The sequence below is a fragment of the Macaca thibetana genome, chromosome 4, assembly GCF_024542745.1.
Source record: "Macaca thibetana thibetana isolate TM-01 chromosome 4, ASM2454274v1, whole genome shotgun sequence".
Lineage (NCBI taxonomy): Eukaryota > Metazoa > Chordata > Mammalia > Primates > Cercopithecidae > Macaca > Macaca thibetana.
The window spans coordinates 118,136,645-118,161,686 of NC_065581.1; the positions used below are offsets into that span (position 1 = coordinate 118,136,645).

Below are 25,042 nucleotides of genomic sequence, written 5' to 3' on the forward strand. Positions count from 1 at the left end.
ATACTGCCTGTATCTCTGCCATCTTTGTTTCAGCTGCTAATTTTATGCTGTTTTTGCTCTTGCCTATGGATACTTTATTGCTCCTATGGCTGTTCCATGCATCTGTCCACAGGCACCTAGCCATCTATTCCTGGCTTGAGTTGGCCATGAGGAAATGCTTATACAGCATTGACATCTTATGTCCTATGAGGTTCTCTTCCTTGCTGTCATTAAGAGCTCATGTACTCAGGTACCCTCTGCTTCTGACTTCTGTTATTGACGCCCCATGATACGTTCTTACTATTGAGCCACACAGCCTTCTCTGTTGCTGAGTGTGGTAGATTCTGATTGGTTTAATCCCTGCTCCAGGAACTAATGAGTTTAATTTTTGCCTCTGTCCACCCACCACCCAAGCCTTGTGGCTGATTTTCGCCCAGATATCATGCTTTCTTCTTCTCCTTCTCGCTCTCCCTCTCCTTCTCCTTCTTTTATTTCCTTCCTTTTCTTCTCCCTTCCCTTCCTTTCCCTTCCCTTTCCTTCCCTTCCCTTCCCTTCCCTTCCCTTCCCTTCCCTTCCCTTCCCTTCCCTTCCCTTCCCTTCCCTTCCCTTCCCTTCCCTTCCCTTCCCTTCCCTTCCCATCCCTTCCCTGCCCTGCCCTGCCCTGCCCTGCTCTGCCCTCCCCTCCCCTCCCCTCCCCTTCCCTTCCCTTCCTTTCCTCTTTTGGGTCTTGTCCTATCACTTCACTTAGGCTGCAGCGTAGTGGTGTGATCATGGCTCACTGCTGCCTCATGCTCCTGGGGCTCAATGGATCCTCCCATGCCATATCAGCCTCCAGAGTAACTGAGACTATAGGTGTGCTACTGTGCCTGGCTATTTTTTTTTTTTTTTTGTAGAAATGAGATCTCTCATTTATTTCTCATAACTCTTTTTTTCTCCTTCTTTCACACCATCTGTTGCCTTTCTCCATAACCTAGTTTCCCCAGGATACTACCACCTGTTGGTTATGGTGCTATATATTTGAACCTCAGTTAGGAACCAGGTATTAATTATTTCCCAAAGGTTTCCTGATTCTGTGGGAGATGGAGACTTGTCTAATTCCATAAACAAGTGATTCCTCAGATCTGATCAAGTGGAAACTCCTGCTGTTGGTCATAATGCTAAATGAAAAAAAAAAAGGCAGGAAATCCAATTATCAGATTGGTGCCAAGGTAACTGGGTTTTACCATTAAAAGTAAAAGCAAAAACTGCAAACTACAATTACCTTTGCATAAACCTAATATAAATGAAAGCTGATTCTAACTCTGTTAAAATGAAACTTACATGAAAGTCACTGGAAGGAAAAATAAAATCTATTTGGATCATATGACTATAGGTTTTTTCTTTAATTCCCAATTTTCTACAATGTGTTTTATTACTTTTGTAATAGAATAATACTAAATTTAAAGAATCATTGCATGGAAGTAATCCAGAATCTAACAACATACTTATTTAAAGCAAGTTTCACTTTAATTTTCTTTTGTGATTTTCCTTGCTATGAAGAAATAGTAGTCTTTGTGGGTGATTCTAGAAGTGCCTGTTCCCACTACAAGTGTTTCGATATACCTTTGCTTTGACTTCTTCAGGTCTTTGTTTTCAAGTCTTTATCTGTAGTGTTATCTACGTGTGTGGAAATATCCTCCCACTTTCTCTCTTTCTCTCTCTCTGTGCCCCCCTGCCTCCACCTTTCTTTCTCTCCATAATCACATCTGTAGCTGGTACTCTGTTGTTCTGACCACATGCCCTTGGTGCCTACCTTCCTCACACAAACCAACATTAAAATGTCCAACCTCCAGCATCTGCAACTCTTTCCCTGAGGGCTTTCTCTGGAGACAGGAGCCTGCACTTGGGACACACAGGGAGTAACTAGAATTTGACATGTACCTCCCTCCCCAGCAACGTTCAACCATGATTGACAGGAATTGCTCCAATTGCTACCCTGAATTCTCTTGCCCCAGAGGGAGTAGGGACACTTGTGAGGCAGGTTCTCCTCTGTCTCCCAGAGTTCCCAGCAGGACTGAACTCCTGTTTCCCATGGTGGCAACCCTGCATGGTAATGTCCCTTTATTGCCTGCATATTGTTTGCTTCCTCTGTTGCCTGCTCTTCTACCAGAGCTTCCAGGGATTGCTTCCCCAGTACACAACTTGTGGGAAAGTCCCCCTCTCAGGGTCTCTTTCTGGAGAAATTCAACTTAAGAAAAGATTCATATTCATATCCATTTATTGCAATTCATATAAAAATGGCTTAAGGGTTATAGCTGGCTCTGAGGTAAGTGTGAACTCAAAATGTGGCAAGACTGCGAACAAAGTTAACACAAATTTAGGCAGAAATAGGAGAATAATGATTAAAGAGAGTCAAAGTATATGTGTGGTATTGTGTCCAGTTCTGGATACAATATGTTCTTAAAGCATATTCAAAAATTGGGATATGATCATGGCCTGATTAGGAGATTAGGAAAACAATAACAAAGGTAACAATGGAAAGAAGTGAAGCTATTTGGCTTGAAGAATAAACTGCTAAAGAATGACATAATCACTGTATTCAAGTAGCTGAAGGGAAGTCATGTGCACAGTGGACTAAATTTGTTCAGTGTTTTTCTAAAAGGCAGAACTAAGGAAAAATTAGAGAAAAGCAATATTCAACTCAGGAAAGGAAAGAATTTTCTAACAAGTAAAGCTTTCCCTTATCAAATATAAGATTCTAGTCTCTGGAAATACTTAGGCAGAGGTGAAAAAAAGTCACCTAAATCTATCCTGACCCTTAAAATAAACTCTGGTTACATATGTAATCCTCTGAAAAGCTCATTTTTGTCACTAGCATTTTATCTGCAGAATTTCATAGCCTACCACCCTGTTGCCTGCTTTGATGATTTTTCCTTGTAGATTCCCTGGTTCCTGTCATGCCTCCATTCTGGATTTGGGCCTGAGTTCTGCTCTCTGACCAGCATTATGGTTTAACAATGTGGTTTTGGACTTCTTCTCCCAGTGTCTAAGGCTCTCTGCCTTCTCCTTTGGAACAGCAAGTGCAGGTAGTTGGCCCTGTACCCAGTCCAGCCCATCAGTGGTGGCTTCTTGCTGTCTAGGAAGAGGAACAGAACACAGGAGAATAGAATCCTAAACAGGGTGAAAGTTTATTTTAAATGACTTTTAAGTTTACTTCCAACTCTAAGCCTCTGTCACTATTTTCCTTTTCAGTTTTTATGATCTTCATTCTTAAGCTTCATTTCTCTTGTTTATTAACTAATAAGTCTTTCTTCTGAGGCTTCCCTGGGAAAATCAAGCCCAAAATCAAGGTTTCTGGTGTTATTAGTTCAAGTCCTTACCAAAGCTCTTCCTCTCGCTCATGTTTCTCCAACTCCTGATAATTGGTTTTGTTTGCCTGTGTCTGAAGACAGGTACTTCTTTAAGAAAGGAAACCTGCCCCTGCTTTTCCCATGGGTGATTTATGTTGCCCTCACTTAAACTGATGTCCCACTTCAGTAGTTTATGTCTTACCTGCAGTTCTTCTGCAGAGGACACTGTCTTCCACACCCAACACTGATCTCTGGTTGGGCTCAATGGACTCTGCAGGAAAGGGGGACCTGCTGTCCATGGGCCAGCTCTTTCTGATGCCAAAAGGAGAGCTTGCTTTTCATGATGAAAACATGTGTTGTTCCAGCTGGCAGAGTTAGAATTAGTAGGTGGAAATATAGAGCTCTGGACCCCATAAGGATCTTGGAATAAATCTTCAGGGAATTGAGCTGGGAAATCTGTATGGTATTATAACATTCATTTTCTATAATACTTTCTCAACAAACCTTTATTGAATATGTGCTTTGCCCTGAATTCAGAAATCAGAAAGAAAAATTGATCCCAAGCACAAAGGAACCACGTCCTTCATTCTTCCCTGGGCTCTGGAGAGGAACATGAATTAACAGGCTCTATATTGGATGAAAATGAGGATGGAAGCCCTGTTGGGCTACTTACTAGCTGAGAAATTTGAGGTGCGTTAGTTCAGTTATCTAAAGTTTCTATATGACAGCAGTAATGGAAACATTAAATGAGAATGACTTCAAAGAACCTAGCACACAGTGGCTGGAACACAGCAGGTTATAAAAGTGTTGCTTCCCTTCTCTTTGATTCCCTCACAGGGCATTCTCTGTAGAAATCATGGGGCAGTTACTCATACATCATTTATGGCATCTGGACCCTAATCCTTGCCTCTCCAAATGCCTTCCATATTGTCCAAGGAAAGCTTCTGGACTCTCCCAAATGGAGTCCTTTGTGACCTACCATGACATTTGGATACGTCTTTGGACTATGGATCTTCAACATTTTTCTTTTTCTTCTCTATCATTTTTCTTTCCTATTTTTGTTTCTCATTCTCTCTCTTATGACTTTTCCTCTTGAGACACAAACATTTCATAATTTATTATTCCATCTTTTAGGCACATTGAAGAAACCTCTGGTGTCCCAGCCCCTGTTTCTGGTTCTTCAACATTAGACTTCCTGTATGGTGCTTGCTCCTGCCATCAAAACGCATAACGAATCTCATGGTGTGGTCCTTGTACCATCACATTCTCTTTTTGAGTGATACTTGGGAAATGCCTTACTTTGCAGGAATCTCATAGCAGAAAATGTGAATAACAGAGACTCCTTTGTTTGGGAACCAATGAAGTGTCTGTTGAAATGTAGAGGAGTAGAACTTAGGGTGAACAGAAGAGAAGCGGTAAGATTGGAAATGAGGTCCCCCTAAAGTGTGAACCATGGAAAGAAAAGCCTTGCAGGGTGTGAATAAAACAAAGCCGGGACCATTGGATGCCTTTGCCCCCAGAGCTCCACTAGAATGCCAGGAGTTTGTTCAGCCTCACACCCTCATCAAAAAGACGAATGACAATATCTGCCAAGGGCACTGCAAATTTTAATTTTGGAGTTCATTTAAAACTGCTATAACATGAGCTACCACTTCTTCATGGTCAAATTGTACTTCTCACCTACTTGATCTGCAGATCTTGTGTGGCATTCTCCAGCTTTCACCCAGAAGACATGTTCTGAGTCAAATCAAAACCTTGGAATTGTTTCTTCTACTGGTCTATCTCGATTATTATAACTCTCACAGACTACAGAGAAAGAACATACACATTTAATAAATAGAAAATATTTATTATACAGCGTTATCAAGATTATTTGACAAAAGGCAGTAACAAGCCAAAGGAAAACACGTTTACAAGAAGCTGAACAACTTGTATCAGCACATACATTAAGGTGAAGAGTTTCGGCCCTCTTGGTATAGGGTATGTATGTGTACATCTCCAATTTTGAACAATGATGACATAAGGACTAATACTCTATTTATTCAGGAGACCCCGTAATCACAATAATCATAGGCATTCAGAGTAATAAAGTGATCACAGTTGAATGAACATGTTCACCAAATGTCTTAGACCAACCTAATATCATCTTATACTTGAATATAAGTTGTTTTCCTTATCTATTCTAATTTTTACCAAATCTGAATGCACAAGCCCTGTGATATTAGAGATGTATATTAGTGGCATTAAGAGTAAAAAATAAACATGATTCACTAATAGAGATCATATGCTTTCCCTCATGAATTTGTCAATTACTAAAAACCCATCTATTAATCACTGGAGCCATTGATTTTCCTCTGTCTGCTTTCTTACAATGAAAACATGGAACCGAAGTCCACATCTCAGTCATGAGATCTTTACAATAAAGGTGTTTTAAAATAATTTTTAAAGGAAATGCAGTTCATTCTTGGTGTGGAACTGACTAAACTTGGCAGTAGAAGTATAAGAAATACAATCCTCCAACGTTGGAGTGGATGTTAAATTCTGAACAAATGATGCACTGGATATTTAAAGATTCTAAGATGATTTTTGGCTGAGAAATCAGCAGCTTCAATATGAAGGAAGCATATTAAAATATGACTGAACATAAGGCATAAACAAAGATATTTAAGGGGGTTTGAATTCATTCCACCAATAATAGAAGAAATCAAAACAGCAAGAAAAATCCTTTTATTGGGGATAAAAAGGGATGGTAAAGATGGAATAAGTGGATTACATGTCAATGGATATTACACAACAGCAAATAACAGAAACAAAAAGTTATGACAGCAAAGACACAGGAATAAAAGTCCATGAACATAAAAATTAAAAGAAGGCAAAATGTGACTGATAAAGATTTTATAAATTATGAGCTGAGTTAGATGTTACTGTATGTTAGACGCTCAAGTAGCTGTGGAAAATCTTTTAAAAAAACCTAATATAACCTGGAATAATCTAAATGCTTTGTTCAATCTTATGTTTTAATAATGTGTGCAAGCTTATAAAATGTACCGTTTATTTTCACTCTCAGTTTTTGTGCACTTTTAATATAACAAATTTTCAGACCACTTCATTAATAACATGTTGCCACATCAGAAAATATCTGAAAAATAAGTTCCATCTTAGGAGAAAAATGTCCATCCAAGCCGCATATGAAAACATTGAGCTATAGTATTCAAACCTTCAAAGAGCTTCTGTAGATATTGATGACAATGATGTATAAAACATTATTGGAACATAAAAAATATATATAGTATATTCAAAAGATAATTTCTAATTGCAATTAGATTGACTACTAGGTTGACATTTGACATTACATTGCACAAATTTTACGATCGCACATATACAAGGACACAGGAACATATTCACTCGCTAGTTACAAGGACTTCAGTGACAATAGGATAGAATTATTTGTCATTTAAACCAGTAATAGTTGCTATGAGTACACCATTAGATTCAAAGATGGATTTGTTTCTGTAATACGTAGGAGAAATAATGGCACCAAATTGTACATATACGCATCTTAGAAGTTCAACTGGTAGGTATTATTTGCTACAGTAAGTGGAAGGGTAACAATTTTGCCACATGGTTTGTTCTTTAACTGAAGGTCAATGGAAAGCCCGCTTGGCACAAACACAAGTTAATCCACAAAAGGGTTCCCGCCACTCTCGAAATAATCTCTTCTTCTGGCCTTTTCCCCAAATCACCAATAAGTGAATATGGAACATGAGAGGAAGCTGATCATGTGTTGTTGTTTTTTTTTCCGAAGTCCCATGCTGATGGATTGTCCTATTTCTAGCTCCTTCCTCCTGTAGCACGCCTGATGAAGCACTTTTTGGTGATAATTTTGCTCTTATTCCTGTTTTCCTAAATAAAGGACATCCGCAGAGCAGCAGGGGGTCCATGCACCTTTCTTCAAGTGCAGTCTCAAAGCTGGCACTGGATGGGTTGCGGTGGATGAAGAGAGACCCCTATGCGGCTCCGTTCCTGAGTCTCCTGAAGATGAGGAGTCTAGTTAGCCCAGTGGAGAGAAGGGTTTCTGAGCAAGGAGCTGCTGTCCCATCATCCCATCATCCGTTTGGAATGGGTCTGGCCTGGCCCTTCCCCTCCGCGCACCTGCTCTGTCCGGCTCCACCAACTCACTTCGAATGCCATCAGGTGAACTTATGATCCGACTGGCATGTCCACGTAGGCTGTTCCTTAGCAAGCATGGCCCAGTGTGTGTGGGCATATATATATCTATGCACAATTGTGCAAAAGAGGAGATTATGTTTGTGATGTCATTATTTATTGATTTGTGATAAAAGTTATATACCATACGGAATTGTGCTTTGTCAGAATTCCCTTTCTTCCCAGAAAAGGCTTTGAGTAATTCAAGAATCCGAATCCTGACCTGGAGTATTTTTTGCTTGGTGTCCTTCCCTCTCTTCCTACTTAAGGCGGCAGCAGCAGCAGCGGTCTCCTCCTCTCCTCCCGGCGAGGTCCCCCACTCCCAGGTTTCTCCCCGCAGCTGTTCGCACATCTCTGGAGGTGTAGGAGCTCTCTGGCTTGTCTTGCTTTTCTACGTGGACCCTTCCCTCCTACAGGGTGGAAGAGCTTTGCTTGTAGTCCCGCAGAATGACGGAGGCGTAGGACACGTTGGGAGGGGTGCAGAGCACCGACTCGGACACGGGGGAGCTGGGCACCGAGCTGCCCGAGGCCACCGAGTCGCGAAAAGGCGACGGAGGCGTCAGCGCAGGCGAATCCTCCGGGGTCAGTTTGCTGGCCGCCTGCAGGTCCTCCTCCTCCTCTTCCAGTTCGTCTTCTTCCGTGTTCCCTTCCCGCTCGTGCTCATACACGTACTCCTGAAGGAGCTTAAACCTCTCGCTGTCGTCGTCGTCGTCCGCGGGCGGGGAGACCAGCTCCTCCTCGAAGGTGCTCAGCTGCAGTGGCAGCATCTGCAGGTGCTGCGGGGGTGGCGGGGGCTGGTACAGGGACCGCAGCCCGTTCCCGGGACCCCCGGGGCCTGCCAGCACCGCGTGAAAATCCGGGATCGCAGTGCTGAAGTTGCTGACCACTCCCTGGAGCTGGTCCATCAGCGATTTCTGCTGTGGAGGGGGCTGCTGCTGCTGCTGCTGGAGAAGAGGGGGCAAGCCCTTGGGGAGGGCTGGGTCAGCCAGGAAGAGGGGAGTCTCCTCTGAGGTCAGGTGGGGCGGCAGAGGCGGAGTGGTCGCCGTGCTTGGCACGCGCCTGTGCACCACCATGGAAGGGCTGCCAGGAGGGCTAAAGCGAACCGGCTGGGCATCCTCCTCCTCCTCTACGTTGTAAAGGGTCTTGGTGCTGGTATCTGAAAAGGTAAGGCTCTTGCCAGAGCCTTGGTAACTTTTAGTGAGGGGCTTGATGACGGCTGTTTGGTTGCAGGCCGTCTCATTAGTCTTCACGTGCACAGAGAGGCGCTGCCACATGTGCTGTCCCTTGGACATCTGTCCTCCACCTGGTTCAGACCATGACACAGACTTGCCATTAGAACTATGAATAAAATAGAGATGGATTTATTTGCAGATAGATCATGCACACAGGATAAAATACATATAAAACATATGCAAACCTAGCTCAATGTAATTTAACTGCTGTCTCTGCTGTAGGCCTTTGCTCCAGCACCCCATACCGCCTCTTACAAAAGGAACACCAAGAGCTGTAGTTACCACGGGATGCCACTGGAGCTGCAGCCAGTGATTCCATCCCGAGCCAAGGAAGGAAATATTGACCCTGAGAAAAGTTGTTGAGGAGAAAAGCCAGTTTGTTGTAGAAATAGCTATTTTCATTTAGGTCTAAGATTTCACAAAGCTCTTTTTCTCCCTTGCGCTCTCTCCCTCTCCCTCGCTGTCTGTCTCTGACACACACACACACACACACACACACTTTTGAAAAACTCCCAACTGATGGAGGAAAACTTTTTTAAAAAAAATCTTAGTTACATATGAACAACCAAAATAATGGCTATTGTCCTTGGGACAAATTAAGAACCACATACAAAGCTACTCTCGTTGTGTTGTGGGATTATAAAATAGATCCTCTCAGTTGCCCATTCTCATATGCAAGTATATCCCATGACCAGGGTGGTGTGATCACACAGGGTACCTATAAGGAACATAAAAAAGCAGATGACAGAAAAACTCGGACTCATGGTCAATTTATGAGCTTCGTAGCTTTTGATTTTTTTAAAAACATTTCAATGCATAATTTCTCACACATACAGTGGATCACAATTCACATAAAGGCCCTGATTCACAGCAACTAGTTTGGGATTTTCACACTAGGAACATTAGGAACAAGATCATGATTGAGACAAAGCAGCAGTTACTGAGACAAAGACCTCTACTCATTGAGCCTTGGTGAAGAAAAGTCTTAGGGTGCCAGCAGTCTCCCAGCCGTATCAACTCTCATCTTCATGGCACCCACAGAAAACCAGACATATGGAGTTTCTCCCTGAATAAGAAAATAATGAGATGTACTGTGGCATACACCCCAATATCTGTCCTATTGTAATAACTCTGATCTTACTTCTGGACTTAGCTTCTTTTCTGTATAACTTTTAGCATATGGTGGTACCTTACCATAGCCTTCTATTAATAACAACGGTGGTAATCCTTAAATCAGGAAATAATTGTTTCTTTTTTTTTTTTTTTAAGAAGTCTGCTTTTTCTCTGTACTCAGTAAAATGACAGAGAAAGTAGCATAATAATAACACATGTGTGACATTAAAAGAAATTTTTTTTTTCTTGAAGTGGAGGTGTGAAATAGACTATATTCTAGTTTTTGTTTGGAAAAAATGTAGGAAATGATTAGTAGTTTAAATAATGGTTTATTTAATCATCTTGAGAATACAAGAACGAATACTTCAAAAATTATATGTGAGCACCATTTATGATGAAGGCAATGTTTTGACATTTCATATTTTATAATCTTGAAACGTAAAGTGAGACAGATAAGTACACATGAGTGTAAAAGTCTGATATTGATTATAGAAAATTTTGGATATAAAGGCTCTAAAACAGATAAAACAGTTAAAAGTGTTGACCTCATTATTTGGGAAATAGGTGGTTCCTCCATATATCTGATAACCTACACTGCATTTTTAATTTTCTAGGAAAAAAAGGTCATCTCTATTATATCAAAGTTAATATTTCTTTCAAATATATGCTTTACACTTTATCTGAGACTGTATAAGTACTTGTAAAGTTTTAAAAAATTGTCTCATTGACTTCCACACTATGTAGTTGGAATAGCTGACTCTTTTCTGAAGTGAACAAACTAAAGAACAGGCCAGTGGCGTTCCTGGCAAGAACAGGTAGTCAACCAGCCAGCCAGAATCACTGCCAGAATCTGCAGTTGTTCTGAGCTTAAAACTCTATGTAAGCTCATCCCTCACTTAATATTTCTCAACAACCCCCTCATCTACCACTATACACACTTTGTTTCTCTTTATGCGTTCAATATGCCTCTTCTAGAAAGGCAAATATAAAACTTATTTGCCCTCCTTAAGAATGTCTTACTACATACAACATCCAACTCAGTGATTTGCATCATTTTAAATTGCAATGAAAAAAATGAAACCATCATTCTCAGCAAACTATCGCAAGAACAGAAAACCAAACACCGCATGTTCTCACTCATAGGTGGGAACTGACAATGAGATCACCTGGACTCGGGAAGGGGAACATCACACACCGGGGCCAATTACAGGGAGGGGGGATGGGGGAGGGATTGCATTGGGAGTTATACCTGATGTAAATGATGAGTTGATGGGTGCTGAAGAGCTGATGGGTGCGGCACATCAACATGGCACAGGTATACATACGTAACAAACCTGCGCGTTGTGCACATGTACCCTAGAATTTAAAGTATAATAATAAAAAAAATACAAAATTTAAAAAAAAAGAAAAAAGAAAAAAAATGTTTCCTTCCCCACCTTCCCACTTCTTAATAGGCGTTAGGAAATGTCTTCTTAATGTTTACCAGAAAAATGCTTAAACAAAATGTTATCCTGTATCTATTTGGTTGTGTGTATGTGTGTTAAAAAAAATAATAATAAAATAATAAAAATAAAAACAACAACAACAAAAAAAACAGGTCCCTTGAGAACTAGTCTGCCTCTAATTCAACCAGCAGGCTTAGCCGTCCCTTAGTTTCCACACATAATAGCAAAAAGGTAGCTTGTTTCCTGGAAAGCCCTAAGGTGATCCCACTCATTCACATGGGCTGTTTTCCTCATTGTCCACAGGTTCTATGCGGGCCTCTTTTTAAATCAAAAACGCCCATAAGTTAACGGTATTATTAATCATGTTGCAGACAGATATAATCATAATTTAGTTCTATTTTAATTAAATCCAATTTTTATTGTTGAGATGGGACATTTTCACTATGGCCTTCAAAACTGGTAACTGTCGTTCCCCTCAGTCTTGCTCTAGATTTGCTGTAAAGTACTATTTAATTAGGAAACAGATCTCACGCCTCAGGGAATTTATCAGATTAACAAAATTAGCATAATCTTTTTTTCAAGGACAAAACAAATTGCTTTTTAAAAACCAAAGATAGGAGAAGGAATGTATCATCTCACAGACGTTGCAGCACTGAGTATAAACTTTGGTCCTTCGGGATGAGTCATTTCTTACCTGTGGTCCATAGATAATCTGAAAGGTCCATGTATCTATACCTGCATTAAGCATTGTTTTTAGACTGAATAAATATTATGTATTTGTAGACAACGCACTGCTGTTTTTAAATGTATGTGGATGCTGTTATAATAAAGTGTGCTATTCAATACATATGTAACTAAATTCTGGGAAGCTTTTATTTTGTTCCATATTCAAATGGCCATGAATAGAGGTACATTTAGTAATAATAGATTCAGGTGAAGGCTTAAGAACTGTTTTGTTGAGAAAAGAGAGTATCTTATTTGAGAAGGCTGGGAACCAACTACTGTGATATTAAGAACAGAAAAATATATAAAATCAAATCCCTTTATATCAAAAAAGAGTAAACACATTATAAAAATACAGCATTACCCTGCAAAATGATATTTATTTAATCCCAGATAACTTTAATTGTTTCTGCTTATGCCACCAGCTTCCTCCTTCTATTGTTTAATTTTATTTGGCCTCCTAATCTTAGGAAAAGCAATCTGGTTTAGAAAACACCACATACTTGTTACAAAACACCCGAACCTTTTGCTCAAACTTCAAAAGACAGACCTGAGGCCTAAAACAATCTCATATTTGAAGATCAAATGCAGCAGCATTTAGAGTAAATATCTCAGGTGGCTCAATTGGAGGAAAACACTGTTAGGCCTACAGAATGTATAGAATAATGTATAGTTACTGTGTGGACATCTGGGCAGGCCTGAGGCTGCAGTTCCAGCAACAACAGGTTCAGGATCTTGCTTTGATTTTTCTTTCATTAGATAACTATCTCAATCCCCCAAACAGAAAACCCAATATTTACAGCACTCTTGAGAGTTGAGAGTGGGTGGTGTAAACAGATTAGTGTATCTTTGGCATTCAGTGATCCTGTCTGTTTTATTTGTTTCAGTAAGTACTAGTTACATCAGCAGAGTACACTGTTCTCTGATCCAGAGAGGTTTAAAATGGGAATAACAGTGGGTGGGTGTTTGAGATCATCAGGAGGGAAGCCTCCTGCACAAGCTGCCTGAAGGGGAAGCTTACACAACACCTGTCTTTCTTATGTCCAAATCAAGTCTTTGCCTCTAGGCTTAATCTTCACAACAGATATAAGGACAGTATCCAGAAAGCCCACAGATAATGCAAGACCTTCGCATAAGAAAGAGAGGCTCACTCTTTGGAACCTCAGGAGGGTAGTCTTTGTTTTCTCTGAAAGTGAAAATGGAAACAGAAAACACCATCGAGTCCCAGGAAGGAGAGAATTGGTTCATCAAGAAAAAATATCAAAAGGCACAGGCTTCGGGGCAGTTCTGCTCTGGCTCCTGCAGCTACAGCTAGAATATGAGGCCTGTCAAGGAAGGGGAGGTTCTGACCCCACCAAAACTTTCCCAAAGGAATGCTGGAAATACAACTGTCCAAATAGTTCAACTTCACATTCATCAGCCCTCTGGTACCCCAGTGCAGCTTCAGAAGTAGGTCTTGTAGAATCTCAGGCCTAAGAACTATTTGACACCAGTTGAATCAGACTTCTGTTTTCCCAGGCAACCCCAAGTTTTTCATCAATACAAAGGACTCCCACTGACTCCAGCTCCACTTCTTGAAAGCCTTCCAGAAAAATCTGCATATTTAGAATGTATTCTCAAACTTGGGGGCCTATCTGAACATAATTACAATTTCTCATCTTTTTGACTCATCACTGGCTGTAAGGTAGAGAATCTCTGAGTGTGCTTTCTAATTATATGAGAACGTGGTAGTTTCTGTTGATATTACATCTTAAATAGTATTGTGAAGCTTAGCCTTTTCCCCTTTAATTCTACCTTCATCTTAAGCTAGTCAGAAAGCCATTGGCTTGCTGAAATTAGAGAATATCACAAAGTCTAAATATGCAGTTCTTCTTTTAGGATGTTTAGATCAATTACATCCTACATCCTCAAGTTATATGACACCAGATAAAATACAATACAAAGAAAATCAGTTTGCCTTTATTAAGACCTGTGCTTTCTTCATTTGATCAATAAAGAAAAAGACATTCAGAGATAAAATTACCTAATCAAATTCAGTAAAGTATGGAAGGCACCATAAACTTTGGGTAGAGGCTCCACTCTTCCGAGAAAATTGCTCAATTAATTTCATATTAAAGAATAGAATTCTGATGGATACTAAAATTTTTCCAAGTACATTTTGAATGGTCTTTGGTCCAATGTAATCATGGTTACCGGCTGATCTAAGAAATTCTTGTACCAAAGTCTATTTAAGACAATATGTTGGTACCATGGCATTGCTGTAGCAGAGGTATAACAAATATGATTATATTTCTTCAGGAAGTATAGATGAATGTAAATTATGCTCCCTTTAAAGGAACTTCAGATCAAACATTATTATTTCTTCTATGCTTTGTGCTACCAGAAACAATCTCTTAATAGTAAGAGATTTTGATGCTCCTCAGCTCTACCTGGAGTTCTCACAATTTACCCTGGGAAATGGGAAAACTGGTAAATTTTCCAATTTGCTGATTTCCCAACAAAGAAATGCAACTGCCATATTTCCTGCAACTGGAAAATTCGCCAATTTTCTAACTGCGATAAAAATTACAGCTGCATTGCTCTGTTGGGATTATTTCTTAGGAGTAGGATAGATCTAGACAGATCATAATGGTCCAGTAGGCAGCTTTATTTCCGTCATCACTAATCTCTTTGCCTTGCCTATTCACAAAAACAGTGGGAACTGAAGGTCACAGAAGAACATATCTTTAAAAAAAAAAATTTAACAGGAACAACCATGGCTAAAAATATCCAGTCTTAGTTTAGTCTATGGTGCACAGATTTAAACCTACTTATCTCTTCCTAATCCTTTATGGTCTGAAGAAGGAGTGTTTGAATAGATCCTATTCTGAAAGTTCTTAATGGCCAGTCTGTTAGCTTTGCTGATTGTTACTTTATTTTCTGTCACCCACCAGGGAGGTACCACATTCAGCTTTTACTTTTGCTTTTAGGCACTCACCTTTTAGTCACAAAATGTCAGTCAACTCTCCTCTCTCTCTGGCCCTGCTGTCATGATAAGACAAGCACATCTACCCATTCCCATCAATCCTTTTTGACAGGCAGCCAGCAGCTCTCACAATTAGAATCTCCTTGCTGTGTCCTTGGTTAGACTCACCCCATGATGCAAGAAACACTCAGTGCCTTCTGAGCTTGGGAGAATTACAGAGAATTCATCCAGCCACAGTAGAGTGGCTCTGGCCTAGATGTACAGACGCCTCTCAGTTACTACCTGGAACACCAGCAGGACTACCATATTTGTTCCTCTAAGAATCAATATGATTTGGTGGAGACCACACTCTTTCTATTTGGGCTTGTATGAGGAAAAGCAGAAAGGCAGACAACAGACTTCCCAGTGCACTCCACTGAGTGAAGGGAAGAGATGTTATGGCCCTATTCACCAGCCTCCATGGCCAGGTTCAGTAGCAGACATTTGAACAAATCGGGCTCTTCTCATCTGAAGAGCTATTCAAGCCACAGGCACCTCATCAGTGGACTCCCACCTGCTGCAGGAATGTGTACCTTTGACTCTCCCAGGAGTTTGAAGGGCTGTAAAGGAACAGCTGAAAATGACCACAGACTCCGTGCACAACGAACTGAACATGGTCTATGTTCTTTTGTTAACTTAAAAAGACACTGTCAAGATCTAAAGGTCAAAAATGAGACCAAACATGCATCGTTTTTATCAGACGAGGAAATCTGATAAAAATCACTCATAATGTTAGGAAAATGACTGCTTTTCCTTTTTGTAAAGTGTACTTTCGGTGGGACACACAAAACTTTTGTTTTGTGCTCCCCAGGGTGTGGGAGGCACCCAGCAGAGGCTCATGTTGGCACCCAGCCCCGCAAACTGACATGATAGAACTCTTCCATAAATTCAAGCTATGACTTTTACTTTAGTGCAGACAGCATCATTTCAAACATTTGTGCAACCGCAAAAAGGCAAAAAAAGAAAAGAAAAGAAAGAGCTCTGTTTGCCAAGGAGAAGCTGACAAATTTCTGAAGGGGGAAAATTCACTTTCGAGCTTGTGAGTGGGAGTCACAAACAAAAGTGAATCTCCAGAATCAGAAAAAAAAAAAATAGTGCATCAAAACATAAAAAAGCAAAAAGACTAAATGAACAACTTGACAGTGTCCTTTTAAGAACGATGGACAATAAATTTAAGGCAGTCGTGCAAACCATGGCACGTAAATGAATTCTTCATTCTGATGGCATGCATCACATCTGTTTCCATGTTAGAAAGTGGAAAAACCCAGGAGAGAGAAAGCAAGGGGCAAAACACTAGATTTTCCATGCAGCTTCTCTTACACATTCACTGCAGTGTGGGGGTTTTCAAAGCTGCACATGTGCCGACGGACATTGGCTGGTGGGCGAGAATTCTGGCTGCCTCTTCCTGAAGATTGAAAAGAAAAAGACACCCAGTGAGCGAGGGGGTTATACATGTGTACAGATATGGCAAGTCCACCACTCAGGCAGTGCCTGGCCCTGAGCCTTGCTCTGTATTGCCTCCACCTCCATTTCCTGTATGGTCTCTGCTCTGCCTGGCTGTTTCTTATTGCCAGGCTATTTCTTAAAGCCATGTCAGTGGGGTGCATCTCTTTCCAAGTGGCAGATGTTTTTTTGCTCTCTGTGTGTGTGTCTACCCTAGGTTGGCTCTTTCCCTCCACTGTTGACACCTTTCTTTATCCCTGGTGGCAGTGGACTTCACCTATACTCACTTTGATGTAGGCTGATTCTTCCCGCCCTCTACCCTTCTTAAAGGAAGTGCAAGAGTTTGTCTGACACTGTGACTTAATTGCACTCTTAATTTTCCTGCATATTATGGCATCATGAATGCATTGCTGTCACTTCATATAAAGTCACATTTATCTCTTGGCATTCACAAGACAGAAGGTGTCCAATGGTAGAGAGATGGGGAGCAGCAAGAGACCCACCTGTTGAGACTGGAAGAATCTGTACAAGGGAAGAATATCATCTCATTCCCTAATTGGATGTCTCCCTATACAGTACCTAGGATAATCTGTCCTCTGTGCCCCTTTGGCAGATGGAGAAGAGAACTGGCTAAACACGACAAGGCTGATGGGCAGCCATGGGTAGTTGGTCTTTCCATCATTTTTTGGAATAAGGATAAGTGCTTTTCCCCGTAAGTCAGCTAGCACTGCAGAAGGTGGTGGGATAAAGCTGTCTGGCTGTCATGCCACATAAGTGGGCTGCCTGTCATAGAAAATAATTTCAGGGACAAGATGCTTAGGGTGAACTATCAGCACATGCTACAGGTGGTATGGATGAGGTTGGTTCAACTGGAGAGAAATCTCTCATGTCAGGGGACTCTGCAGTGATGCAGTTCCCTATAGGGCTCCTCAAACTCATCAGTGCTCTCTATGAGTCAACATATGACCCTCTACCCAGAAGATCCTGGTAACAACTGTCCAGGGTAACCTGGAAGAGGACCACAGTGGCTCCTGGCAAGTCAAAGACCTTTTCCTTCTCTTCTATCTCTTTTTCCCATCAAAGTAGACAGAAGAGTGAAAACTCAGAAGAAAGAGGAGGAAGAGGCATTGCAGGAGGAGACCATGCCCCTTCCCATTCCAAGTCTTTCAGGCTGAGTCATGACACGTGCTGGGAAGAAGAGCTGTGAGTTTTAACTTTTAAAAAAGAATACTCTGGAACAGATGTTCACTACCTGAGAGCAAGGGATTTGATCTGAATGTATAAGTCAGGAAAAGATTTTCCAAAGCACAATGAATGTAACAGAGAAGCAACAAAATTAATCCATATGTACGATTCCATCAAGTTTGGACCATTCACGAAATCATTTAAAGGTGCATGATCTACCCACAGTAATTTGAAATCCTCATCCAAAAATAAGAATTTGAGACACCTTGCTGTAACTTCATTATTACTGCAATAATCCATTCATTTAAGAAACTTAGGAAAAGAGACACTGCTTGCTATCAAACTTGTCAAGGTAATATGCCCCTGACATTCAAGATGCCCACTTGAAATCACAAAGATCATTGAAACAATGAAAATGTTAGCAAGGAGATGATCAGGAGTAAAGGTATGTCTGAATATATAAATGAAGTTAGTGGGAAGTAATATGTAAAATAATATTCAAACAACTTTATTTCTCATGAAAGAAGATAGAAAATACACTCAAAGCATCAGGCGTTGCCTTGTTTGCATGCTCTTGACCCTCTAATTAATTCTACTTTTGAGGAATGTCTGTACATGGTCTATTCAATTGGCACTGGGAACTGGGGCCCTGGCAGGACCAGCTTCACGGGCCTGTAACCAGCACAGACAGACAAACACAATCCCTCCCTCTAAAGAGCCCTGCACTTGATGTTTAGTGCTCTGTGATCATCCTCTTGAAATTCATAATAATGTTATCTTTTAATTTGTGTTTTGTAAGTGATGGTCAATGGGAAAATAGAGCATGCGCTGGGAGCCTCAGTTTACACATGGCCCCCATCTTGCAGCCTCCCTGCCTTTCTGGACAGGCTATGGGCTTTTTGGACTCTTGTCCCCTGGGTCTCAGCCCTGTCCAGCCTCCCACTACCTGTTCCTGCCTAGAAATCACTGCCACTTTCCCTCCCTCCCTCACCTTCCCTCCCTTTCCCTCTCCTTCCCTCCTCTTCCCATTCCTTTTTCCTTTCCTTTCTGTCACACACTGATGGATTCAGCATAGCTTTACCCATATATTTCCATTGCCCACCACTGACAAGGGGTTGGGCACAAGTCCTGACGAGATCAGGGTCTGATGTATGTGCCCTGCACTATCTCAAGACAATGAATGGCAGTGGTTCTCTCCTCCCTGGACTGGCAGTGCCACTACACTTTTGGTAGGCAACACGCAGTGGCAAGCCTCTTGCCCATCCTTTATCCAGATACCTTAGATGTCTCTGCACTGTTATTGCAATACCCTTGGGAGTCGCCTGTCTAATATGGACTGAGGCAAGAGGCATATGAGAAAGAAAGGGAACTGGTTCAACTTCCCTATGGCCTCTGCCCGGTAACTGGCTGGAGGGGAACCTGGCAGCCTGTGGGCCATGCACGTGCAGTCACAAAATGGGGGCGGCCGTGTCTGGTGGGACTTCATTTGCCCCACACAAGGGAACACAGCACTAAATGGAAAATACAAAACACCATGACAAATCAAGAGAAGCTATGGCTTTATAATGCAGTACCGTTAACACTTCCCCTGCTTTTTGAATCAGGGGCTCCGTGTTTTCATTTTGCACTGGGCCCTGCAAATAATGCAGCTGGTCCTGCCTGCTGGGGATGTCTAATGATAAAAACAAGGGGTCGGGTCAATATGCCTTGACAACTTAGAGACTTGATGTACTGACCGTAGCACAGTTGCACAGTGTGGTGTAGCCGGGCTGCATCTGTACTTCTGTGTCTCCCGGGAACTGGACAGGAAGCTCTGTGGCCTCTGTGACTTACATTCCCTCTTTAAACTACTCCTGCAGTTAGGGGACAGTTCTGTGGTTCCTTTGAGGTTTTCAGGCATATTGACAGCCAAGCTTCACACAGTAACTCTGAGTAATCCCAAAGACACCCTAATTAACTATTGATGGAGAGATTTGAAAAAAAAACAACAATAAAGCATCTCCTTTATGATCCCTTTTTTTTTTTTTTGGTCTCTGACTTTCACTTTGCATTGCAGTGAAATATAAATGGCCCTGCGTACAGACCTTGCTTTTATGAAAGGAGTGTTTTATTAAAGGTTACAGGCCAAGCCATGTAAAATCTGAGGCCAGAGTGGCCATTTTATCAACTGCATAAAAACTGAGAGAAAGAGGTTGATTTCAGGGTATTTTTAGTAATTGTAAAACCACATATTCAACCAACCACAGATTCAGCAAGCCAGAGTAAAAGCTTGGAGGTAAAATGTAGCATATGGGGGCTTGTCAAATATAAGTCCCAAATCTGTGCTTGAATCTTTTGGCAGAAGTTGTGGATTTAAAGAAACCCCAGAAGTAGTTTAGTTAGAAAGAATCCTCTTCAATTTATTCTTAAAGTGCAAAGATCTCTCTCTCTTTCTCTTCCCTTCTCTCCTTCCTTCCTTTTTTCTTTTCTTCCTTCCTTCCTCTCTTTCCCTCCCTCCCTCCCTCCTCTCCCTTTCCTTCTCCTCCCCTCCTCTTCCCATTCCTTTTTCCTTTTATTTCTTCCTTTTGTAAAGTCACTGCTTATCATACACTGATGGATTCTGCATAGCTTTACCCATGTATTTCCATTGTTCAAATAATCTTCCTTGATATAACAACCTATCTGTCTTTGAGAGATACTTAACTCTGTAAGACTTTGCTTTAATATGTTATTTTATTTACATAAGGTCACCCATTCTTCCCCACTTTCTATGTAAATATTTATTTTTTAAATGCAGTCAGAATTTGTTACAAATAAATTTTACTCAGTATGATGTTAGCAATGAGATCTCTGGACATTGAGTCAGGAGGCCTGGCACTTTCCAATTGTATGATCACTTCTTTCAGACTCAATTTTTTCACCCTTAAAGAAGGATTGTTGAAAAGGTATTGTGAAAATGCTTTCAAATAGCAAAATGCTATTCCAGCCTAAGCCATAAGCCATTGCTATTAATACCCTTATTTTGAAGGATGGAAAAATAAAGACACAGACAAAAGACCCAGATATTTTAAATATCAGTGTGTATTTAGCTTAGACTTATTTCATAGGATCTCAAACTTCCCTTCACTTTACTCGTTGACTTTAACCACTTTCCTTACTTAAGAATGTCAATAACTTCTGGGAGAAAATAAACTAGACTTTATTTTCTCTCTCTTCCAGACTTTTTTATTTGGGCAACAGTGACTTTGAATGGATTTGTCAGGAACAGGTGAGGCACACAGTCAGGTTAGCTGTCTATGAAGTTGCATGTTTATGGAAGTTTGGAGGTTAATCTACTTTTTAGCAGAGATAAAATGGTCTATACAATTCCAGATGGTCAGTCTCAAAAATATAGAAAGCTCACCATGGAAATAATAATGCAGCAGCTGTCCAAAGTAATCATAAAGAATGACAGCCACCACTCAAGACCATTTTAGCAGGGTACAGTCTATTTTATGTTGTTTTTATAGATAAATACATAATTTGTGCCTCTGATTGCTCTCAAAAGCCAACTGCATTTTTGCCTATTTTCTGAATTTTAATATTTGTTTTTCAGCATTTGTTCATAGGAATGGAGAATGGAGCTCTGAGTATGTGTGCAGGCTCTCTGAAAACGGAAATTTTTTTCCACCCTTCCTTTTAACACATGCATGTATGTCAAAACTCTTATATGCACAATGCAGTTTTTCCATATAGGTGTAAAATATTGCTTCATTTCAAAATTTGTAATATTAAGATTCATAAACTAGTAAGAGACTACAGAGAAGGATTTAATAACATTCAGTTTAGTTACTACCATAGATTTGCCAAATATTAACATTTTGCCTTATTAAAATCTTCTTTCTTTTGAAAATACTAAGGATATGTTTGAAGCCCTCTGTATATTATTCTAAATATGAATCTTCTCCTTTTAAAGAGACAAATTGGTATGTATTGTCACGTGGCATATTTTAATGCTTTTACAACATGTATACTCATATGTGTCAGTAAATAATGCATGACAGTGTTTAGCATATTGTATTTTATATACTTGACATTACTCTACATTTCCATCCAACAATTTCCCTTTTTGCACAGTATTATGTTGGTATGTATAGCTCTAGTTCACTCACCTAAATTAAATTGAATAAATACCACACTTTAACAAATAATCCATTCTTCTACTGATGACCATTTAGTTTGTTTCCTACATTCTGCTATTTTATCAATGCTGCAATAACCATTGTCAAGTATGTCTTCTTGCACAAACGTGGGAGATTCTTTCCCATGATATTTACTTAAAACTAGAATTGGTACTTTGTTGAGCATGCACATTCATCTTTCTTATATATTGCCAAATTGCTCTGCAAAGTTCTTGCACAATTTACACTAGTGTATGAGGTTTTTAGACATTCTGTTTGGTTTTCAAACACTTTTAAAATTAACTTTTTATTATGGCAATTTTCAAAGATATCAGATGTTGTCATCCTGATGCATACTTTGTAAAAACATCCCATCAATCTTTCCTCTGGTGGTTTTAGCAGCCATTAATTATCAGAGTGTAGATAAATTATTTTATTATGAGACTTCAAAGTGGTGATGCAATTCTACCATCCTTTTTGTATCTGTCAACTATATTTCCTTTCTAAAGAAGAAGTTTCCCTCATCATCTATTTAGTTCCTCTGAGATAGAGTTCAAACGGAAAATGCAAGGCAAATAGATGATTCTTTTCCTTTATTTACCAATGTTAAGAATCCTGACTTGATTTTCTAACATTCTCCAATAGTGTATCACATGGGGGTCTGCTTCTACTGTCTGTTTCCCTAGGTTTTCCAGAAATATGGTCCTATCTCTTGGTATGCCTAATAGTATTTTATATCAGATGAGACTCTGTGAACATATAAAATAAGATTATGTTGAGGCCCTGGAAAGTGCTATCTTGCTTTACTATTTTCTCTGCGAAGTAGAGGGACACTGCTTAACATAATCCAACCAGTGACTCAGCTGACTCACAGTCATTTTGCAATTTTGATAAAAATCAGTCTACCATAGGGCATATCCCTTTAGGACTTTCAACAGAAAGCCTGGCTGTGCACTATTGAACTTCATCTGGTGGGTCTTTCTCTCCATCACCTGCTTTTTGGTGTGCTGCAGATAGCTTCAAAATTAGAAAAAATATCTCGACAGGGAACCTTGATCATGTGTTTGAATGACTCTGAGTCTTCAATTTTGTCATTTTAGCTTCACATGATTATGAAAGTGTTTTTGAGCTCTCTCCTCGATGAGTCTCTCAGCACTGGAGAACTCTGTGGAAATCTATTCTGTATGTCAGATGTATTCAGCTTATCTTTTAATCTTTCTGACCCACCCAACGGCAGACAACAAATCTGCCGTGTTGAGGGAGAAGCTGGACCTGTAGTGAAGCCTCTCTGGCCTTTCATTTCCTCACCCCAGTCCTTCGTGACCAAAAAATTTCCTGTTTCCTCTGCTCCTTCCATTGATTCTCCGCTGGGCTCAACCCTGGAAACTCAGGGATATGGTTTAGCTCTCTGTCCCACCCAAATCCCATCTCGAATTGTAATCCCTGTGTTGGAGAAGGGGCCTCGTGGGAGGCGATTGCATCATGGAAGCAGGCTTCCCCCTTCCCCCTTGATATTCTTGTGATAGTGAGTGTGCTCTCACAGATCTGAGTCTTTGAAGGTGTGTGGCACTTCCCCCTTCACTCACTTGCTTTCCTGCTCTGCCACGGTAAGACGTGCTTGTTTCCCTTCGCCTTCTGCCATGATTGTAAGTTTCCTGAGGCCTCCCAGTTGTGATTCCTGTTAAGCCTGTGAAACTGTGGGTCAATTAGATCTATTTTCTTCATAAATTACCCAGTCTCAGGTAGTTCTGTATAGTGGTGTGAGAATGAACAAATACACTCAGCTTCCAGATAGTGCCCTGAATTGGCAAATTTGCACTATCAGTGTTTGCCACATGGAAACACGGCTGCAGATAATTGTCTCAGTTTTCAGTTCTCCTCTCTCTCAGATTTTAGTTTCATTAATCTTCGTCACTTCAGTAGCTCCCTGCTGTAAATAAATTACCTTTGTCTTTCCTATTGTTTTTCCAATTATTCTTCTTGGGAGCTATTCGGCCACAGTCTCTTTCATTCTACCCAAAACAAAGGTCTCATCAGGATTCTTTATTTCTTAATTTTTGCCAAACTGAGGGCTGCAAAATGATATCTTATTATTTTTCTTCCCTCTGTTTCTTTGGTAATGTTTAGGTTCTCTAAAGGATCCTTAGTCTTCATGGAATCTTGCATATGTTTCCTTCACAATTCCAACATGTTTGTCAAGTTCCTGTACAATTCACATTGCAATGTAGGTGAAATTTCGGTATCTCTCCTGTGATCCTTTTTACTCCTTATATGTTATTAATGTAAATTCTAATCTCCCATAGGCCATAGTCTCTAAAGACTGATACAATTCATGTCAGAATTACCTTACGTGCCACATTATTCTGCTTTCATATGCCCCAATTTTTTCAAATAATTAAGAAAACCATAGAATTTCTCATGCAAACCTATTACTTTTAAGAGTGAAAGAAGTTTTCTTTATAATTAAGCCATAAAAAAGGGATAACTTGGGACTGTCTGGATAGGTACAAAGACATATGGCCACTCTACTTATTATGAGTGTTAAATAAATGATTGAATAAATCAAAACAGAATATAGAAATATTCTTAATATGAATATTAGCAAGAAATAATTTTGAGCTTCTCTATTACTTTGCTAATTGCAGGGATAGGAAAAGCAATTATTTTATTATAAATTCTTAATTTTAAAATTTAATATTGAATGTCATAATGTCCCCAAGAAAATTTAAATTTAAAAAAAATTGGTAAAAATAATGTGTATGTATATGCTTGTATGTATATATGTGTGTGCTAAAATGAGGATATACATAAAAATATCAACGGTGATTTTTCTTTCTAGATATAACTGGAAGTAATTACTATTAGCTTCCTTGTGCTTCCCAATTCCAAATTGCACACTGTAAGTATTTGTTATTTTTAATATAAAAATAAGCAATAACTTCTATTATAAAAATAAAGTTATCATGACCTAATAATTCAGAGTATGATTCCTTTTCCTCTTAGCTTTACCCCAATAACTGAGATACTATATGGGGCTGCACACATATTTTCTTTCACTTTAAAAAAGATATAATGTAAACATTCTAAAACTATGTATTAAAAGATATGAAGAGCTACTAAGGAGACATGCCAAATTTAAATGATAGAATTTGGCACAGTACCAATATTTTTTAAGTTGATTACTACTGAAGTTTTTCTTATTTCAGAATTCTACAGTAGAGTACAGTTAGTACTTTTCATGTTG

The 25,042-nt window shown here is 40.0% G+C and overlaps 1 protein-coding gene across 4 annotated transcripts in view; it reads right to left on the reverse strand.

Annotated features, from left to right (window-relative positions):
- Window positions 1-3,808: 3,808 nt before the first annotated feature.
- Window positions 3,809-25,042, reverse strand: part of GRM1 (glutamate metabotropic receptor 1) — a 421,079-nt gene continuing 399,845 nt past the window's right edge. For 3 of the 4 annotated variants that reach the window (XM_050787344.1, XM_050787343.1, XM_050787342.1), the window contains one exon: window positions 3,809-8,852. In XM_050787344.1, the coding sequence (XP_050643301.1) occupies window positions 7,925-8,852 (928 nt within the window). In that variant the 3' untranslated portion in view covers window positions 3,809-7,924. Of the gene's footprint in view, window positions 8,853-16,351; window positions 16,437-25,042 lie in introns of all 4 variants that reach the window. The other variant, XM_050787346.1, reaches the window with a different exon arrangement.